The sequence below is a fragment of the Otolemur garnettii genome, unplaced genomic scaffold (genome assembly GCF_000181295.1).
Source record: "Otolemur garnettii isolate 467f Iridium unplaced genomic scaffold, OtoGar3 scaffold00004, whole genome shotgun sequence".
Classification (NCBI taxonomy): domain Eukaryota; kingdom Metazoa; phylum Chordata; class Mammalia; order Primates; family Galagidae; genus Otolemur; species Otolemur garnettii.
In genome coordinates, this window is record NW_003852399.1 from 47,264,822 (window position 1) to 47,283,887 (window position 19,066).

Genomic DNA, 19,066 nt, shown 5'->3' on the forward strand with positions numbered 1-19,066 from the left:
GAGCAGGAAGACAACAGAGGGGAACAGTGCTGGGCTCTGCAGGAAACTCCAAAAAACCAAAGGAAGACAAGGACATGTATACATTCAAAATAGGAGTTAGTTTTATCCGTTGAGTCCTCAAATCCATTTATTCCATTTCTATACATTGCCTTTGCACAAAAGCAGAGGGGAGGCCCTAGTTCAGGTGCTCAGTCCCCTGAGAGTGGTGGGGGGAAGCTTTCCTTTCAGGCAAACACACACAGAAATTTTACTTTAAAAAAGAAAAAGACTCAACACTTCTGGTTTTAGCCTGCTTTCACCCGTCAGTGATAATCAGTGATCAAACACAGGCTCCTGGATCCCAGCAGAGGCCAGGCTGGTGGGTACAGTCCCTGGTGGCTGAACTGGGTTTGGGAGGCTGGAAGGCTGAGATGGCGACTGGATTGGGCTGGGTTCCTCCCAAGTCCCCACACATGAGGTGATACCCAGGGTCAGGCCAGCAACCTACACCAGCCCAGGGCAATTACTTTTCAACTCATCCCAGGGAAGGGATGCAAGTCTTCCTGGAGTAGATTTACTGGACCTTTCCCCCAGGGCTGGAAAATGAAGTGTCAGAGTGCTACTGAGTGTCCTTATCTTGAGGGGACATAAAATTGTAAGGGCTATCGCAACTCACATTAATAAAACATTGTGTGTCAGGAGAAGAAAAAGAAAATTATGAAGGCACTAAAATAAAGGCTACAGCATAATCTGGGTCTCATCAGACAGATTGTGCAGAGTCCTCTTCTTCAGTTTCTGGTATGTGTTTTAAGTGTGAGAGAAATTCCCAGACATGTTCTTCTATACATCACTGTGGTGTCTGACCTCAGCCTGACCCTGGCAACAGTTTGAGAAATCTGAATGTGAACAAAGACTCTGTGTCAGCAGCAGGGAAAGATTGTGGGATAGACTCTCGCCATCAACTTAATCGCAAACAGCAGTTCTGAGGCCATAACTTTGCCGGCTCCTCCAAGCCGCAACTCATAACCTTTAGAGGTGGATTCGCCGGCAGTGCCTCTGCTTCTGTGACTCCCCCTCCCCGTTTGAGTTCTTCCTTTGAAGTAGGCAGGCAATTAGCTCTAATGCTCCAGCAATTCAGACCTGTTTTGTGGTTTAGAAGGCGAAAGCTGTTTATTACAGGTAGGCTCTTTGGAGCCATAAGGACTTTGCAAAATTTTAATCATGCAAAAAATAATCAAAAGCTAACTTACACACACCATAAAGTTTCATATAAGTCAGAATAAAAGGTTACTTTTATTCTCAGAGAGAGTTTGAGAAATAAATTTGACATTCATTACAGAAATAGACTTTAGAGTCAAGAGTATGAATGTGAGAACGCACTTTCTCTATAAAAACGGTAGGTTAGGATTTGGGGTTGGGGAGAAAATGGCAACATTCTAATTTTCAAGTACCACATTTTGCCAGTTATAAAATATCATAAAATAAAAGAGGCTTATAGGAAAATACGTATATATAACATTAAGTATATTAAGGAGACATTTTAGAATTAAGGGAAATACATTATGTAAAATTCCAAAACTAAGATGTTAAAGTGGTTTTTATTGCTATCAATAAGTCTCTGCACTAATATATCACAGGCAATAAAAATGAAAATATTAAAGCATCCCATAATACTGTTGTATTCAGCATATGCATACACCATGCATATGATATGCATTTGAAATTATTCTTCTGCCTCATGGAATACAAAAATATAACATCTACTTCTATATGAATTTTTATAATACAGATATACTTAAGCTTAAAATGTGTATTAGAGTCCATGAAAACTTCCAAATTGTCAGGAAAATGATAACACATGTTCATTTTTTAGCTGTTTCAAAATAACAGGCAGAAGACAAGCTACTTTAGTCTTACATTACAAAAGTAGGGTACAATGAACTTTCCCTAGCTTTTTTTTTTTTTTTTTTTTTTTGCAGTTTTTGGCTGGAGCTGGGTTTGAACCTGCCACCTCCGGCAATGGGGCCAGCACCCTACTCCTTTGAGCCACAGGCACTGCCCTTTCCCTGGCATTTTTAACATGTCTAAAATGACAAACATAATTATAAGTTGCTCTACATATACACATCAACTATATTTAAAAGAAAAGAGTTTGAATGACTAGCCTATTTTAATAACAATTGACTGGAAAACTATTATTAATCCTACAGAACAACACAATTTCTAAGAAAACCTTACAATCCGCTTCAGTGGTATTTTATGATCTAAGTCCCTGCCAATTGTGATTGATGCCTATAGTTTTAATATATACTTGGGTTCAAGAACCTTTCTTATGAGCCTCCTAAGAACACACGGCATAGTTTTTAAACTCCTGGAGTGATCACATAAAGAGGAAAGAGAATATAGTGACTCAAACGACTTTCGCCTTCTGGTCTGAGTGTCTCTATAGAAGCTGCTGAGCTTATGAGAATTCTTTCCAGGACACCTCCCTGCTCTCCTTGTCCAGTCACAACCCACTCAAGTCTATCCACCATATGATCTGCTAAAATCTGATTTCTCTACTTAAAATCTTTTGGTGACTACCATCTCTTACGAAGAAACATTTCAATCTTCTGTACACAGCAAGACATCTCCAGGATGCCTGGATCCTTTCTGCCACTCCAATCTCATCTTTCTTTACTTCCTGCCTACCACTTAATGCTCAAGAATAGTCTTCTCAAGGTTTAGGTTGTCAGAATCACCTAGACAACTTATGAAAACACAGATTGCTGGGTTCCACTTCTAGATGTTCTAATGTCACAGTGCTAAAACAGGTCTGAGAATTTGCATCTCTAACAAGTTCCCAGGTAATGCTCAGGTTCCTGGTCCAGGTGACGCTTTGCAACCACTGTTCAAGAAATACCCCGCTGAATGCAATGCCCTCTCCCTCCCTGGACACACTATTATATTTCCTTATCTTATACAGGATAACTTTTCTTCACTATGTAACTCCCACTTTTCCTTCAAGCCCAACTTGGGAAATACTAGTTTCAACATCTGCAAAAATACCTACTTCAAAAGAGTATAATGAAATGAAGTATAAAATACCAGTGAGCATAGAGCCTAATACAAAATAAGTGTTAAAAAATAATAGCTATATTATTAGTAGTAGTAGTATTTCCTACTTTAAAAAGTTTTCTCTGAAACATGAACTGGATTTAACATTTCTGGGTACATTTTCTGTTTCTTTTTCCTATGTGTTGAGGCAGTAGGCAGACAATAGATGTTAGCTGGAATAGTGAATTGAATTTGGGAAGCAAACCAGGGGTGAGGGGAGAAAGAGATTAGATGCCACCCCATTCCTCTCTTTAAAAGGGGTATTTGTTTGTTTTGGCTTTGATAGTCAGGTTTGGGTTGTTTTTTTTTTGTTTTTTTTTTTTTGCAGTTTTATGGTCCGGGCTGGGTTCGAACCCACCACCCTTGGTCCATGGGGCCAGCGCCCCACTCCTTGAGCCACAGATGCCGCCCTTCCATTTTCTTTCTTTACTAAATGACATGTATTATTCATCCCTGTCTAGGTCTTTTATTCACACCAATTGCCCTTCTCCAAGTTGCCAATTACTTCCAAGCTGTGAAATTCAAGAGTCTCTTCTCTGTTTGGATCTTCTTTTTCCCAGTAACTGTTACTACTCCCTCATTCTGGAAAAATGTAACTCTCCTGGATATCATTGCCCCAGATTATTATGGGTTTTAGCCTACCTCTGTGAGAGTTCCTTCTTCATCTCCTTTGCTGGGTCCTCCTCTATTAAAAATCTAAATAACTGTCCAGGTATAGTGACTTACACCTGTAACCCCAGCACTTCTGGAGGCAAAGGTGGGGTGGGGGTGGGGGAATCCCTTGAGCTCAGAAGTTCAAAATCAGCCTAAGCAAGAGTGAGACCAGTCTCTAATTTAAAAAAAAAAAAAAAAAAACTCAGGAGGCTGAGGCAGGAGGATCCTGAACCTGGGAGTTTGAGGTTGCTGTGAGCTAGGCTGATGCCATAGCATTCAAGCCTGAGCAACAGAGTGAGACTGTGTCTCACAAAAAAGAAAACAAAATTCATCTAAATATTTGACTGTTCCCAGAATTAGTACTAAGTCCTCTTCTCTATCTCCATCATTATCCCAGATAATTTCACCCAGACCTGCGGATTTAAATTTTATATTTCCACTTGGATGTCTAAACGGCATATGAAATTCAATATACCCAAATCAAATCAGAGCTTAGTTCCCCCTCAAAACACTTCCCTTTACTTTTTTTCTCATCTTCAACATGTTAGTTAATGGCTGTACCATTAACAAAACAACAGCCACCCTTGCCTCTTCTCTTTCTTACTCATAGCATCTTATCCACCAGCAATTCCTACTATTTCTACCTCCAAAATACTATCTACTGTATACTGAATCCGCCTGCTTCTGTACGTTCTCATTGCCAGTACCCTTAATCTCTTACTCATATTCCTGAAATGGTCACGTAACTAGGTAAGACTTACTCTTGCTTTCCTATAATGTATTCATCACAAATAAAATCAAGCCATTCTTTTGCTCAAGCCCTGTCAGAGCTTATTATTTCCCTTAGAGTAACATATCATCTCCTTACTGGAGCTGAAATCATTAGGCCCCTGCCTCCTTTTCTGACTGCACCCTACGCTGCTCTCCTCCTTACCGATGAGTCTTTCTTTATGTTAGCCTTCTTTCCTTTCCTGGAATGTGACCAACTTCTTCTCACCACTGTTGGGAATACATTTCCCCAGATTCTGCATGACTGACTCCTTTTCATTATTCAGAACTCAACTCACCTGTCATTTCCTCAGAGCATGCCTCTGACCACTGCTTCTAAAGTAGCTCATCACCTGTCACACCGACTTTAGCAAGAATCACCACAACCTGGAGGACCTTGCTGGATCCCAGGCTCAGTGTTTCTGAGTTTCTGAGTTTCTGGGGTGGAGCCAAGAATTTGCATTCTTACAAGTTCCTAGGTTGTGCTGATACAGCTTGAAAGGGGGTCACACTTTAAGATCATCTGCTGTAGAACATCACCTTTTTTTAAAGTCTCTTATCATACTAATTAAAAGTACCTTGTTTATGGTTTGTTTAGAAATATTATATACAATGAGAGACCTCATCTGTCTTATTCATAACATGTGCCCAGCAGTCCCTTGAACATAGAAGTTCCTCACCAATATTTTGAGTAAAATTGAATGATTTCTAGTTATATTATTTTGGCAACGAGGTCTATAGCATGAAGTTATCAATCATGATGGAGAAAAGAGGAGAGAAAATAGTTTTGCAGAAAAGAAAGTTCAATTTGAACTTGTATTCGACTCCCTTACAGAACATCTGTGTGAAAACCTACAAAAGGCCTGAGAATATCTCTGTCTAAAGCCCTCAGAGACAGAAGATGTAGATTTTTGTGTCATTGTTTATAAAATAATAGAGAAATGTATTGGCAGTGAGTAGTCTCTTTTTAGCTCGATATTTTTGTCACAAGTCTTGATTTTTGCCATTTTACTTCCAATTAAGTCATAAATGAAATCTTTTAACTGGTTTGAGCTGTGGCATGGACATTGGATTTATTCTATTTTATCCTAGTTTTCTAGAGTAAAAATAACATAATTCATGAAACATGCATAGGTGAAAGTAAACTTAACTTTGAAGCTGAAACATTTTCAGAGGTATGTCTTGACTTAAGACTGGAGGAATGTTTTCACTTGCAAAAGTTTTTAAAAGTATTTCATTATACCATTATATATGCAAATGACTTTTATAATCATTTCTTATTCAATTATTATCATTGTTCCAATTGTAGAAATAAACAACGTGTATTATAGTACAGGGGTGAATTTCCTTTTAAATTACCTGAATATGATGCCCCCAACAAAGTGTTAGCTGCCTCTTTTTAACACACACGCGCATGCAAAGCATAGAGACTGGTGACTATGTTGACCTGGCTGTACAAAATCCAATGAGTTGATTAATTACCAAAAATAACTCTACTAACAAGGTTGTTTGACTTGGGAAAAATAATATCCATCTTATGATATATACACTTTGTAGAAAACTGATTATTCAGGTAAAGCACCTTGGTATACAAATATAAAAGTGAGAAATAATCAAGCAGAAGTCAATTGTTCTTTAAGAAGCTACAAATATCCACGTGTGAAAAATAAATCTAAACCTAGACTTTACATCCTTCAGAAAACTTAACCTGAGAATGGATCATAGACCTACATGCAAGATGTAAAACTATAAAACTTCTGGAAAGTAACCTAAGAGAAAATCTAGATAACCTTGGGCTTGACAACAACTTTTAGATGCCACACTAAAGGCACAACCCATGAAAGAATTGATAAGCTCAACTTTATTAAAATTAAAATGTTTTTTTTCTGTAAAAGTCACTGTCAGAACATAAGACAAACCATAGAGTGGGAGACAACATCTGCAAAATACAAATCTGATAAAGGACTGCCATCCAAATATAAAAAGAACTGTTAGCAAGCAATCCATCCAATCAGAAAATGAGCCAAAGACCTTAACAGACACCTCGTCAAAGAAGATGTACACATGATAATTATGCAAAGATATTCCACATCATATGCCATCAGGGAATTGCAAATAACAAGTTGCCCACACTCCTATTAGAATGGATTGTGGTCACAATCCAGAATACTGGCAATGCCAAATGCTGGTGAGGATGTGGAGCAACAGGAACTCTCATTCACTGATGGAGGAATGCAAAACGATACAGCCACTTTGCAAGGCAGTTCGGTGGTGCCCTACAAAACTAAACATACTCCTACCATATGATCCAGCAATTATACTCCTTGGTATTTACCCAAAGGAGTTGAAAATTTATGTCCACACGGAAACCTGGACCCAGGTGCTTCTATTAGCTTTATTCATATTTGCCAAAATCTGGAAGCAACTTCAGTACATTACTTTGGTTTTATTTAGAAAATAGAATAGTATTCAGCACTAAAAATAAATAGTGATTAAGCCATGATAAGATACGGAGAAATGCATACTGCTAAGTGAAAGGAACCAATCAGAAAATCCTGTGAACTGCATAATTCCAACTAAATGACATTCTGGAAAAGTCAAGAGTGTGGAGACAGTAAATGGTCAGTGGGTTCCAGGGGCCAAGGAAGACGAAGCAATGAATAGGTAGAGCACAGAAGACTTTTAGAGCAGTGAAACTATTCTGTTTGATGTTATAATGGTAGATACATGCCCTTATATTTTTGTTCAAACCCATGAAATGTATAATACCAAGATTGACCCCTAATATAAACAATGGTCTTTGGATGATACTGTTGTGTCCACACAGGTCCATCATTGAACAAAGGCACCACACTGGTGAGGATGATAACAATGGGGAAGGCTATGCATATGAGGGGAAGGGATATTTGGGAAATCTGTACCTTCCTCTCAATTTTGCTGTGAACCTACAACTGCTCTAATAAATAAAGTCGCTTGACATATATTTCAAAATAGTGGACATATCTGATTTTGCTTTTCACTTATTTAAGGGATCGGATCAGATTAAAGTAGTTCCAGATAATGTTTATTAAATAAATTATGGAAGTAACAAGTGTAACTCATTTAGGACAGGACAAGATTTTGAGAAGGAATAGAAACAATTACCTGAGGTTGCTCTCAACTGCTGCTCCGTAAGCTCATCCTCACAGGTCCTGGCTCCCAAAGAGGCAGTCTCTGCAGAGGACATCAGGGAAAGGTAAATTAGCATGCCACATTAGGGTTCATATCACAGCTGATAGCACAAGAATCCAAAATTGGCTATCAGAAGAGAAGGATCAGGTGGAGTTCAGGGGAGTCTCCAGCACACTTTACAGACAAGTGAGCCCTGGTTGGCAAAATGAGTCCAGGGAGTGGTAGATTAAGATTTAATTCTTTTTTTTTTTAATTGTTGAGAATTCCTTGAGGATACAGAGAACCAGGTTATACTGATTGCCTTTGTCAGGTAAAGTCCCTCCTTTAATTGTGCCCCACCTCCAAGAGGTTAGATTTAATTCTTGATAATCATCAACACAGAACAAATACAATGACACAGATAAAATACGGAAGCAGGAAAGGCTCATTCCAATATTCACTTTTTGGCTATGTGGCCAAGACTACATTATAGGACCGTGTGTGACAGTGACAATGGCACATTACACACATCACGAGCATACTTTTATTTCACTGAAAAGATAACAAAAAGAAAAGGAAATCTCATTACTGTATGTGACAGCTGAAGTGAGAGACCAAAGCAAACACCAGGCACTGGAAGGGGCCATCAGAAGACTTAAGTCCCAGTCATCAATAAATCCACATCTTTATTCTGACCTTTCATTCGCGCTCCAGAGCAGAAATGCCAACAGTGTTCTGGTTTGCAAAACTCAACCTCAAACACAAATCAGTATTTTCACCTAACTCCATTATTCCATCTTATTCCCTGTCACAAAGAAATATATTTAATAAAAATTGTAATAATAATAAAGAGACCTCAGAAATCACCTTCAACACTTCATTCCTTCTCCATACCGAGTCTTCACAGCTGTTTTTTGTTTGTTTGTTTGTTTGTTTGTTTTTATTTTGCAGGGTTTTTTTTTTTTTTTTTTTGACTGGGGCTGGGTTTGAACCTGCCACCTCCAACATATGGGGCTGGCGCCCTAATCCTTTGAGCCACAGCTGTTGATTCCATGTTATACTGTCTCTTGTCATGTGTTCCTCTCTATTTCCTCTGTCTGCTTCTCTTTCCTGACAATTCCAATACCCTCTACAACAATCTGTCTGCCTTTCCACCTTGTGTCTCTAGACCAGATGTCCTCTGAGAACAACTTGAGTACAAATTGTGGCTCTACCACTTTTTAGGTATAGGACTTTGGGTAAATTACATAACCTAACTAAGCCTCAATTCTGTCATTTATAAAATTGACATATAATTATATAAATAATCAATGATTGTAATAGAAAACATCTAATACAAATAAAAGTACAATATAATATAGAATTTGAAGTTAGAAAAGGTCAGACAATTGGGAAATTTAAAAAGTTGTCATACTATTCTTACACTGCCAAAGAGAATTATGTTCATCAAATATTTCTAGGCAATAGCATCTCTGGTTTATTTGAAGGCTTTAACTAAACAAATGATTTACTTAAAAAAAAAAAAAGTACACACCAAGGCAATACGGCTGCATTTACGGATTTTTTTCTTCTTCTATATACAAAACCTTCAGCCTTTGGCAGTAATCTATCTAAAAATACACAAGTATAGTAAGCACACAGTGCCCCCCTCCACAAAATTATATTTTTTGTAACTGTATTTTAAGTTAGTCATGAAAGGAAAAATTTATCCTCAATCTTTGCTTATAAATCCGGGGGTAAGCTGCAGATAAATCACAGCCTTGATCTACATTGAACATGTCACTCAAGCCGCCCGCCTTCTCTCTCGGCAACCTCTCATCATCTTCAGGCCTTGATCAGTTGGTTCTTTTGACTTTGAATGTCTTTTGCAGTATTTTTTTTTTTTTTTTTGGCCGGGCTCAGGTTTGAACCCATCACCTCCGGTACATGGGGCCAGCGCCCTACTCCTTTGAGCCACAGGCATCACCCTACTTTGAATATCTTTTTATTCTTCTCTTGTTTACCTCCTATTCTTCCCTCAAAAGCAAGTGAAATCTCTGTGTGCACCCATAACAATTAGCTTATACCTAAATCTTCACACTTAATCATGATGTACTTTTATGATAATTTTTTACATGATTCATGGATATTTCCCCAATAAATGATGGCCTCCTCTAACATAGCTTTTCATGTTCACAGATTCTCAAGTAAAAGCAGAGTAAGAAATATCAAAGTCACCTAAGACACTTTTATTCAAAATACTAATCTACACCCTGTATCTTGAAACAGAAGGGTCTCACGATAACAATTTTGTAAAAGCTTCCCAGAACTTTAGGACTCTAAGTTGAAAGATCTGTCAATTATACCAAACACATACAATAAACCTTGCTGCTCACAGAAAGGTGTGTGTATGTATAGAACCATTTCTTTCCTTCTTTTCTAGCAGAAAATAAATATAATTTATAAAAACTCCTTACTATTTCACACACACTTCAGCATATCATATAGATATGTTTAAATGAGTATCAGTGGTGCTTAAGTGAATCTGACCAAATAATTGCTCTTCCTTAAAGATGAATGAAAATAAAAATTATATGATAACAAATTACTGAATTCATATCTCTGCCAGGTACTGATATGGTATTTGGATAGAAGTAATTGTCATCCTTGCAATAAAATCAAAAGATAATTACTAATTCTGATTTTATAAATTAGGAGACTGGAGTTTAAAGACGTGAAAATAACTTGTGCTGGGTCACAAAGTTAGAAACTGACAGAGTCTCAAATAAAACCCTTGTCTATTTAGTATGAAAGTCTGTGAAATTTTCTATGCATCCAGCTGTAACACCAGCATATATAAGAGTCCATAAAGGTTTACCTAGTCTTAGCAAGGGCCAAAATCTGAGTGGGGGATGAAAAACAACTTTTCAATAGTCCTATGAAAATTCTGCTATTTCATAAAACACATTCCTTGGATATATAACTGAATAATAGTTTAGTGCCACATTAAAATCATTTCATTTGGTAATGATTTAAGGAAATGTACAAAATGTCAAAATCAGAAACTGTTATTTAATCTCACAAAGTAGGTCATGTGGCACTTGGGAGACTTGTCCAATGAGAGCTACTTGTGCAAATAAATTCATAAAGGAATGTAGCTCTGTATGCCACAGAATTCTTTTCAGATCCTCAACAATGTTGCACACTCTGTATAAATAGTATAAATATCTTAATAAAGGAGATTTCAACTTATCAAATGAATGGATTAATCTGTACTTTAATGCCTAGGTAAAATGAAATGTTTAAAACCTAGAAACAATATTTGGCATCTTGTAATATAGCACTTTAATGATTGCTCTGCAATAACAAATCTGACTCCTGTTAACAGAATCTGCCTCTTTGCCAGTCATTTAATTAGATTACTAATTTGAGTTCTCTAGCCCCTGACCTTTCTTGTTTAATACTATTTAAAAATAATAACATTGACTTAGTTTATCTGGTATTCTACTCTATCCTGTCGATTTGGTGATGATCACACATCTGAAAATGGTACCAAATTACTCTATTTTTATTAACACAATGTAGGAGTCATCAGCAGCATTTTCAGTGGAATGGTGTATTGATCATCACAATCATCATCATCAACAACAACGTATTTCAGAGCATTTTCTCTGTGCCAGAAGCTGAACAATGCTCTTTCTACGCGTTATGACACCCAGAGCAAGCAGGGAGCTCTGACTTGAGCCTACACAATGTTACCAGCATTTCAGGATAGTTCTCTTAACCACAACAATATACGGAACCATATTTTCAAGATCCCCAAAGCAGATTTCTTTTGACTTTTGCACTTATTTATCGTGTGAATTGTTTTCTTTGACCCGTCTTCTAATCACCTGTTCCTTAGCCTAACCCAAATGGTTGCATCCACAAAGACAAAGCTTAAAGCCGAAATGTTTAGGGTTCTGATCCTTTTTAAATGTTAGAATGAAAATTCTTAGGACTCTCTCTCTCTCATTAACTTGCACTTCCACACCTGCCTATAGGCCGACCCATCTCATTACTCCTTTTTATTCCCCCTTCCTTTATATGAATGATACTTATTCCGGTAAGTTCCAGGTATTTACTTCTAGTTGAAAAATCATCAAGTTCCCATCTGGCAAATCCCTTCCCACTTGCCCCAATTGCTTATTAGAATGACAATTTTAAAGAATAAAATCAATACAAATCTCGTGATCAGGGAAAAATCTGGAATTTTAATTTTTAAAGCAGTCTCGATACACACATATGCAGAGAATTCTAAGATTTAGGAATTATTTTTACCTTCACTAGATACTTTAATAGCCATATACTTTAAAAATGCATATCAGCAAAATTGGGGGAGCATTCAGCACACATTTAGTGCTAATAAGAATTTTTTTTAAGTATAGCAGTAAAATAGTATTTGCTCACAAAACTGCCTTATCTCAACACGTCTCACTAAATCGCCAATGTGTTAAACAATAAAGTATATCACTATTCTTAGAAAAATGTTAAGCACATAAAATACTTGCCACCAAAAAGAATAAATATTAAGCCAACTGGTCTAAGCTAAAAAAGAGAAAGAAAACCATTTTCTGTAGTCCCAGGTAAGATTTTTTAATCCCATTTTAGCTTTTCCCAAGAAGGTAACCCCGATTCCTATTTTTTTGTTAAACTTAAAAATAAGACTAAATTCTAAAACAGAGTTTGCAAGTTTGAATCAATCTTCACTCCACAACCCTGTAGCACTGCCCTGCCTTATTTTACTCTTAAAGCCCCTCCTATCTCTACTGGAACTAAGTGATTCACTGTACAAGGATAAGTTCACTGTCCCTCAGATCACTGGAGGGCCAGACTGCAGGCCCCAGGACAAGCCGGCTGCTAAGCAGGGCAGGCAGTTGCAGCAAAAACACCCGGTGGGCTGGATAAATGTCCTAGGTGGGCTGCATGTGGCCTGCGGGCCGTAGTTTGAGGACGCCCGTTTTAGAGACTGAATACACGAGAAGAGATGTGTGGCTCTCTCAACTTCAGAATAAGAAATTACCATTTGCTGGAAACCTGTTAGGTGCTAGGCTGGTGACATGCATTTCCTTACTCAATCCTCACAGTAATCTGTAACAGAAAAATCATTGCTTTTATGGAAGGGATGAGATATCAAAGCTCAGACAGTTTAATTTTTTCCAAAGGCACAGAGCAGCAGAGGTGGGATTTGGACCCATCTGTCTGACTCCAAAGCTCTGTACTTCTCTCCTGGACAGTGCTGCCTCCAGGCAGCCCCCAGGACTCCCAGGCCAGGAAGCCTGAGAACAGAATTCTTTTTCCTCCTAAGAAAACAGTTCAACCCCTTCAAAGCATTTTCATCATAACAAGATTAATATTTAGAAAGATACATCAAATTCAACATTTATTGCTGCCTTGGTAGTTTACATTTTAATAAAGACCTCTGAACTTGCGTGGGCTTTGCCAAAGTCAAGTCAGTGTTCAGTTGAAGCAAGTTTACAATTAAAAATGGTTTCGAGTGGTCTTCTTCATCTTTCTCGATGCGGACACAAAGAGTGCTCTTCTAAAAAGCTAAGCAACTCAGCATGCTACCAAATGGTTTTGAGTAACCAAGCAACATCATCTTTGTTGACCCGCAGCGCTTTCTCTTAAATTATTTCTTCCAGCCAGTAATAGATTGAAGTGCATTGGATGCTCCAGTGTCAATTATCTGAATGGGGCTGGATTCGTAATTTTTTATTTTCTGGAAAAGTAAAGCTCCTTTGCCCTGCCCGGTCTGATTTTACTCAGAAGTTATTTTTATATAGTAAGGGAGCAGTGTCTCCTGAGGCCTTTAGGCCAGAAACGTGTGATCACTTCTTTTTGCTTCTTGAGTAATCTACGACCTCAGTGGAATGGGGCCTCCAAAGAATTTAATAAGTTCCTGGTATCAATTAGTTTTCATAAATTATTCATACATCTGCTTAACGTCTTAACATTTTAAAATGCTCTTACTAAAACATTTTTCTTAAATTTACTAATTTCAAATCACATTTCTACATATAAGATTCTGTTTCGTTTCTGATTGTTCTGAAATTAAAAGATCAAACTTCCAGAATCTTCATTTGAACATAACATCGTGTTCCCGTCTCTGAACCAGTTGCCTGGTTATCTAGATTTAAGTCTTTCTGGAACTCATAACATCTTACTTCATCTAGAAGAATTTTCATTCCTCTGCACGTTGGCCTGGCTGGCTACTTTGCTCATCAACATAAACACCTCTGATGCAAAAATGGATTCCTGGCCTACCCAGTAATAGCCTTTGTTCACGCTGAAAGCTGGCAAATATTTCAACATTTGCTTCCTTTATCAAAGATAGTTTTTTTTTCAATTTTATTTTATTGTGGTATGAATAATTAACATGAGATTTACTCTTATAACAAATTCTTATGTGTACAGTACAGTATTGTTGACTACAGGTATAATATTGCACATAAGAGGTCTGGATTTTTTTTTTTTTTCTTTTTAGGGACAGAGTTTCACTTTGTTGCCTTCAGTAGAGTGCTGTAGCATCACAGCTCACAGCAACCTCCAGCTCTTGAGCTTGAGTGATTCTCTTGCCTCAGCCTCCTGAGTAGCTGGGAATATAGGCGCCCCCCACAATGCCTGGCTATTTTTTGTTGCAGATTGGCTGGGACTGGGTTTGAAACTACCACCCTTGGTATTTGGGGCCAGTGCCCTACTCACTGAGCCACAGGTACCACCCAGATGTCTGGATCTTATGGCTAGTAAGATTATATTTATAAGCTCATATTAAATATTTAAATATTTAAATTTCATATTGCCTAACTGAAATTCTACACCCATTAGTTAGTAACTCCTCATTTTCCCTTCCCCCCAATTTCTGGCAACCACAATTCCATTCATCGATTCTATCAATACACTATCAGCTGTCTCTTATAAGTGGAATCATGCAATATTTGTCTTTTTATGACTGGCTTAGTGAAATAACATCCTCAAGGTTCAACTATACAACGTAATAATTAAGTTAGAAAACTCATCCTAGAAAAAGTGCTACATTCCTCATTGCTGAATATAACCATGGTCACCTTTGAAGTACTCCCCAAGGAAAGCTATGCTCCAACTCTAGTGCCTAATCCACCCTCTAAAGCAACTTTGCAACCCTTTCACTGGAATGGTTATCATTGTATGAGTTGTCATTGTCTAACAACGAGGTCTAACAATTAAGTTTGCAAACTTGCCACAATGCACTTATATTAGCAGCACTGTACAAACAGCACTGTAAAAACAATTAAGGTTTTATAACCTTGGTATATCAGTGTCTTAGAACTGTGTTCACATTGACATGTGGTGGTGTCTTGCTGAGTGGCGTTCATTATCATTATTGTATGTTTTGTGTGCCATACAATGAGAGCTCTGATGTTTATTCCAGAAAAACAGTTCTGAAGTTGCTTTGAAGGATGGGCGAGGTGCTGGCATCAGTGCATAGCTTCCTAAGGGGAGTACCCTGAGGGTGAGCATAGTTATAGTCAGAAATGAGGTAGGGAGAAATTTTCTAGGATGAATTGGTGAACTTAATTGTCAGACCTCTATGTGTTACCTCATCGCTAGTTTTTAATCCACGAAAGCCACAACTTTCTATTCCATAGTTGCCAGGTTTTTGAATAGCTGTGCATTAGGTCAAAAGCCTTTTAAAATTATTATTTAATAAGAAAAAATAGTTATCCAGTAGTGCTGCTTTATCACTATTTCCTTTAACTCTTTCAAAGACCTCCCATAGGATTATCATTTACCCTTAGGGAAGTTGTATTTCTTTGATTCAGTTATGTTATTTGATTTGGGAAGCTTCTATAACTTTTCTTTCACATTCATCTTAAAGACTTCTGAAATGATAGGTGCCTCCCTCTAAGATTGCACTGTTTTTTAACAACTACATCTCTAGAGTTGAATCAGTTTCACAACTATTAAAAAAATCTGTTCTATAATCTGTTACCTGATTCCCAAGATTTTGTCTTAATCACGGTCAGTGAGTTACTCAGGCATACTTCTGTGGAACCATTATCCATGAAACTATCATGCTCTCTGACTGTGGAAAGTAACCCCCATGTTGAAATAATGGTCAATTAATTTTATCAGTATCTGAGATTCATTCTCTTTATTTGAAAAGTTACAGCAAGCAAAGAAAAAGTGAGACATCAGTAACATGAAATTGCCTCCTTCTGTCCCAGCAACCTGGCCTGCAGAAGCCCATGTTGTTCAAAGAGATATTTCATTAGGGCAAAGTTGACTAGTACCACGGATATATTTGTGGTAAAAGCCAGGAAAAAAAACAGTGGACTTACATACTAAATACAGTTAGGTTTGAATCCAAGTTCCAACAGTTTCTAGCTATTTGACACTGACCAAGTTGACATCTCCCTGAAATTCAGAATTCTACATGTAAAAATGGAAACAAAATACCAAGATTTCAGGAAGGTGATAAGGAGTAAAGTTCATAAATACAGAACGTGCAGTACTGAATAACTAGTGGTTGTACTTATGCATGATTCCTCTCTGGCTTTGATCTAGCCAGCTGAATACAAACTACTCAGAGCAAAGACTACATCAATTTGATATTATGGCTTTTTACATTATAATTGTATGTAATGCACTCTTGGTCCATCAGTTCAGTTAGTATTTAGACCTTTAAAATACTACTATTATTTGCATGGATATTTTAAAAATATCAAATGTTGGCTCAGTGCCTGTGGTTCAAACAGCTAAGGCGCCAGCCACATACACCCATGCCGGCAGGTTCAAACCCAGCCCAGGCCAGCTGAGCAACAATGACAACTGCAACAAAAAAATAGCCGGGCGTTGTGGCGGGTGCCTGTAGTCCCAGATACTTGAGAGGCTGAGGCAAGAGACTCGTTTAAGCCCAGGAACTGGAGATTGCTGTGAGTCGTGCTGCCATGGCACTCTACCCAGGGTAAGAGCTTAAGGCTCTGTCTCAAAAAATAAAAGAAAGAAAATAGCAAATGTAAACAAGACTACTCCTAAGCAATGTAGTTTGAAAGTATTTTTAAAATCCCTCAGCAAATTTTACATGTCTATCAAGTTGTAAAGACTTTTCATTGGCACTGGCATGGCCTTTTATGAAAAAGACAGTGACAGAAGACAAATTGTGAAGGACACTAGTGTACTCAAATCAGCCTAGATTTTCTCTCTCAATTAAGGAGTCCTCTCCTTTAACACTGTAAACCTCCACCATCCACTCTCTAAAAGGAAAAAAAAAACCAAGAGGTTACACTTTCAGAATAGACAGGTCTGCAACTATGGCAGCCTACAAAACTCTACAAATTTTCATCTATATACAGATATTGGATTTAAGTAATTTCCTAGATTATTTCTGACACTACAGTCACCTAAATCATATGCCTTACTGAACTGAGCACATCATTAAAACACAAAACACTTCTTTTTCTCAAAAGCAGTTCATAATGAACCAAAGATAACATTTCAGAGCTTTCACAAAGGGAACGTTTCACAGGAGGTGTCTAAAAATAAAGAATTCAAGGAAGAACTTTTTACTCAGTGTTAACTTATACTGATCTTTTAATATGTTGGAGCCATTTTTCTCTCTGTAAAACTGGGGATCAAATTCCTTCTGCTCTTGTCATCATACTAAATAAGAACTAAATATAAGTGGTTATAGTTATCACCCCCTCCAGGTGATCGTGTAAAATACATAAACACAATCTTTGTCCTGTACAATCTAGCTGGGGTGTCCAACTTTTTTTCTTTTCTGCTATACAATGGAAGAGTAGGAAGTTAGGCCACACAGTTAAACACAAACACTAACAAAAGCTGATGGGCAAATAATAAAGAAAAGTCCGTGCACACTTTTCACAATATCCTCCAACACCAGAGATAAACACAACAGTCCTCAAATAATCTGCATGTGGAGCCACAGGCTGCAGGTTAGACACCTTTGAATGCTTAAACATGGTGACACAGAAAGTACCACTGCCTCTGTAATAAACTACTCTTCACAGTTATATCCATGGGGAAAGTTATCACTTCTCATATACTGGCTTATTTATTTTGTGAATTATATATGGTGATAAAAGAAAATCCTCAGTTAACTAGATAAATTCTTTTTACCAACACTATAATTGCTGAAATAAATTTGCTATTAGCCTAAGATATAGAAAAGACTCCTAAATTCTATGTAAATAAACCTTGGCCTTCCCTGTGTTGAACTTTCTGCATCTCATCACATTAGAAAAGGTCAAATTTATACAGTTATATACCCCAAATTACGCTTATGAGAATTGACTTAGGAACTGATGGATACAAACATAAGTCAAACAAACCTGGGGAAAAAGTTAATGAAAGTATTCATAGACCAGGCACAGGAAGATTAGAAAGCCTAGGTTGGAGCCAAGAGTGAAAAATGTACTATTGGAACCTGCTATGAATTTTCAAGACAATACTATGCATATCCATGAAATGTTTATTTAATAAATCATTCACTAATGAGCAAACAGATTGATCAGATTTGGCACATTGCTTTCTTTGGACTCCGTTAGCGGTAGAAAAAATTGTTTCTGAGACATAGCCAATTTATTTTCTCCTTTGCCTGAATGCAAGTATTGGCAAAAGGTACTTGGATCTGGGCAAAGTAAGCATTTTAAGCAGGGTTGCCATCATTATGATTTCTATAGAGGATAAGATAGTAGAAGAGGAATATGGTTGGAAATAATAATAATAAGTATATACATGTATTTAAGAATAAATAATAATATAATTATTATTAATAAATAATATATTATGTAATGTTATATATTTATATATTATCAATATAAAATAATATATAACATAATAATAAATAAATACATATAAGTATACGTCATGGAATATATATATTTGGGGCACTCTATAGAGGATAAAATATTGGAAGAGGAATCTGGTTGTAAATAAATAATAATAATATATACATATGTACTGGAACATACATCCCACTTCAATCTATCATTGCATAGAAGAAATTAGGGAAAAAGGAAGAACAGTGATTCTATTGGAGAGAGAAGGAATGTTAAAAAGTGCAAGACTCAGGTGAGAGAAGAGACAATGAGCTCAGGTTTGACATGTATTTGAGTAGAGAGGTCTAGCAAATATTTAAGTTTAGGTAACTAGATCCTGGAAGAGAACTGGAGTTGAAGATATTTGAAAGTGATGTTAACCAATGACTTGTGAGTAAATGACACTTCTTAGAAAGAACATACACAGAACGGGAAATGAGGGCTGAGGGCAGAACTTTGGAGAACAAAAATTAAATTAAGTAACATTGGAGGATGACAAAAGATACTACAAAGAACTAAGAGATAGGCATAGGACCCTGGAGTGATTGGCAAAACAGGCCAAAGGTGAAAAAAAAAAA

At 37.2% G+C, this 19,066-nt stretch overlaps 1 protein-coding gene across 1 annotated transcript in view; it reads right to left on the minus strand.

The window, feature by feature from the left end:
- ZFHX4 (zinc finger homeobox 4) overlaps positions 1-19,066 on the minus strand; it is a 190,642-nt gene that overhangs the window by 27,947 nt on the left and 143,629 nt on the right. Inside the window, exon 5 of the mRNA XM_012810740.2 lies at positions 7,642-7,710. Coding sequence (XP_012666194.1) covers positions 7,642-7,710 — 69 coding nt within the window. The remainder of the gene's footprint in view (positions 1-7,641; positions 7,711-19,066) is intronic.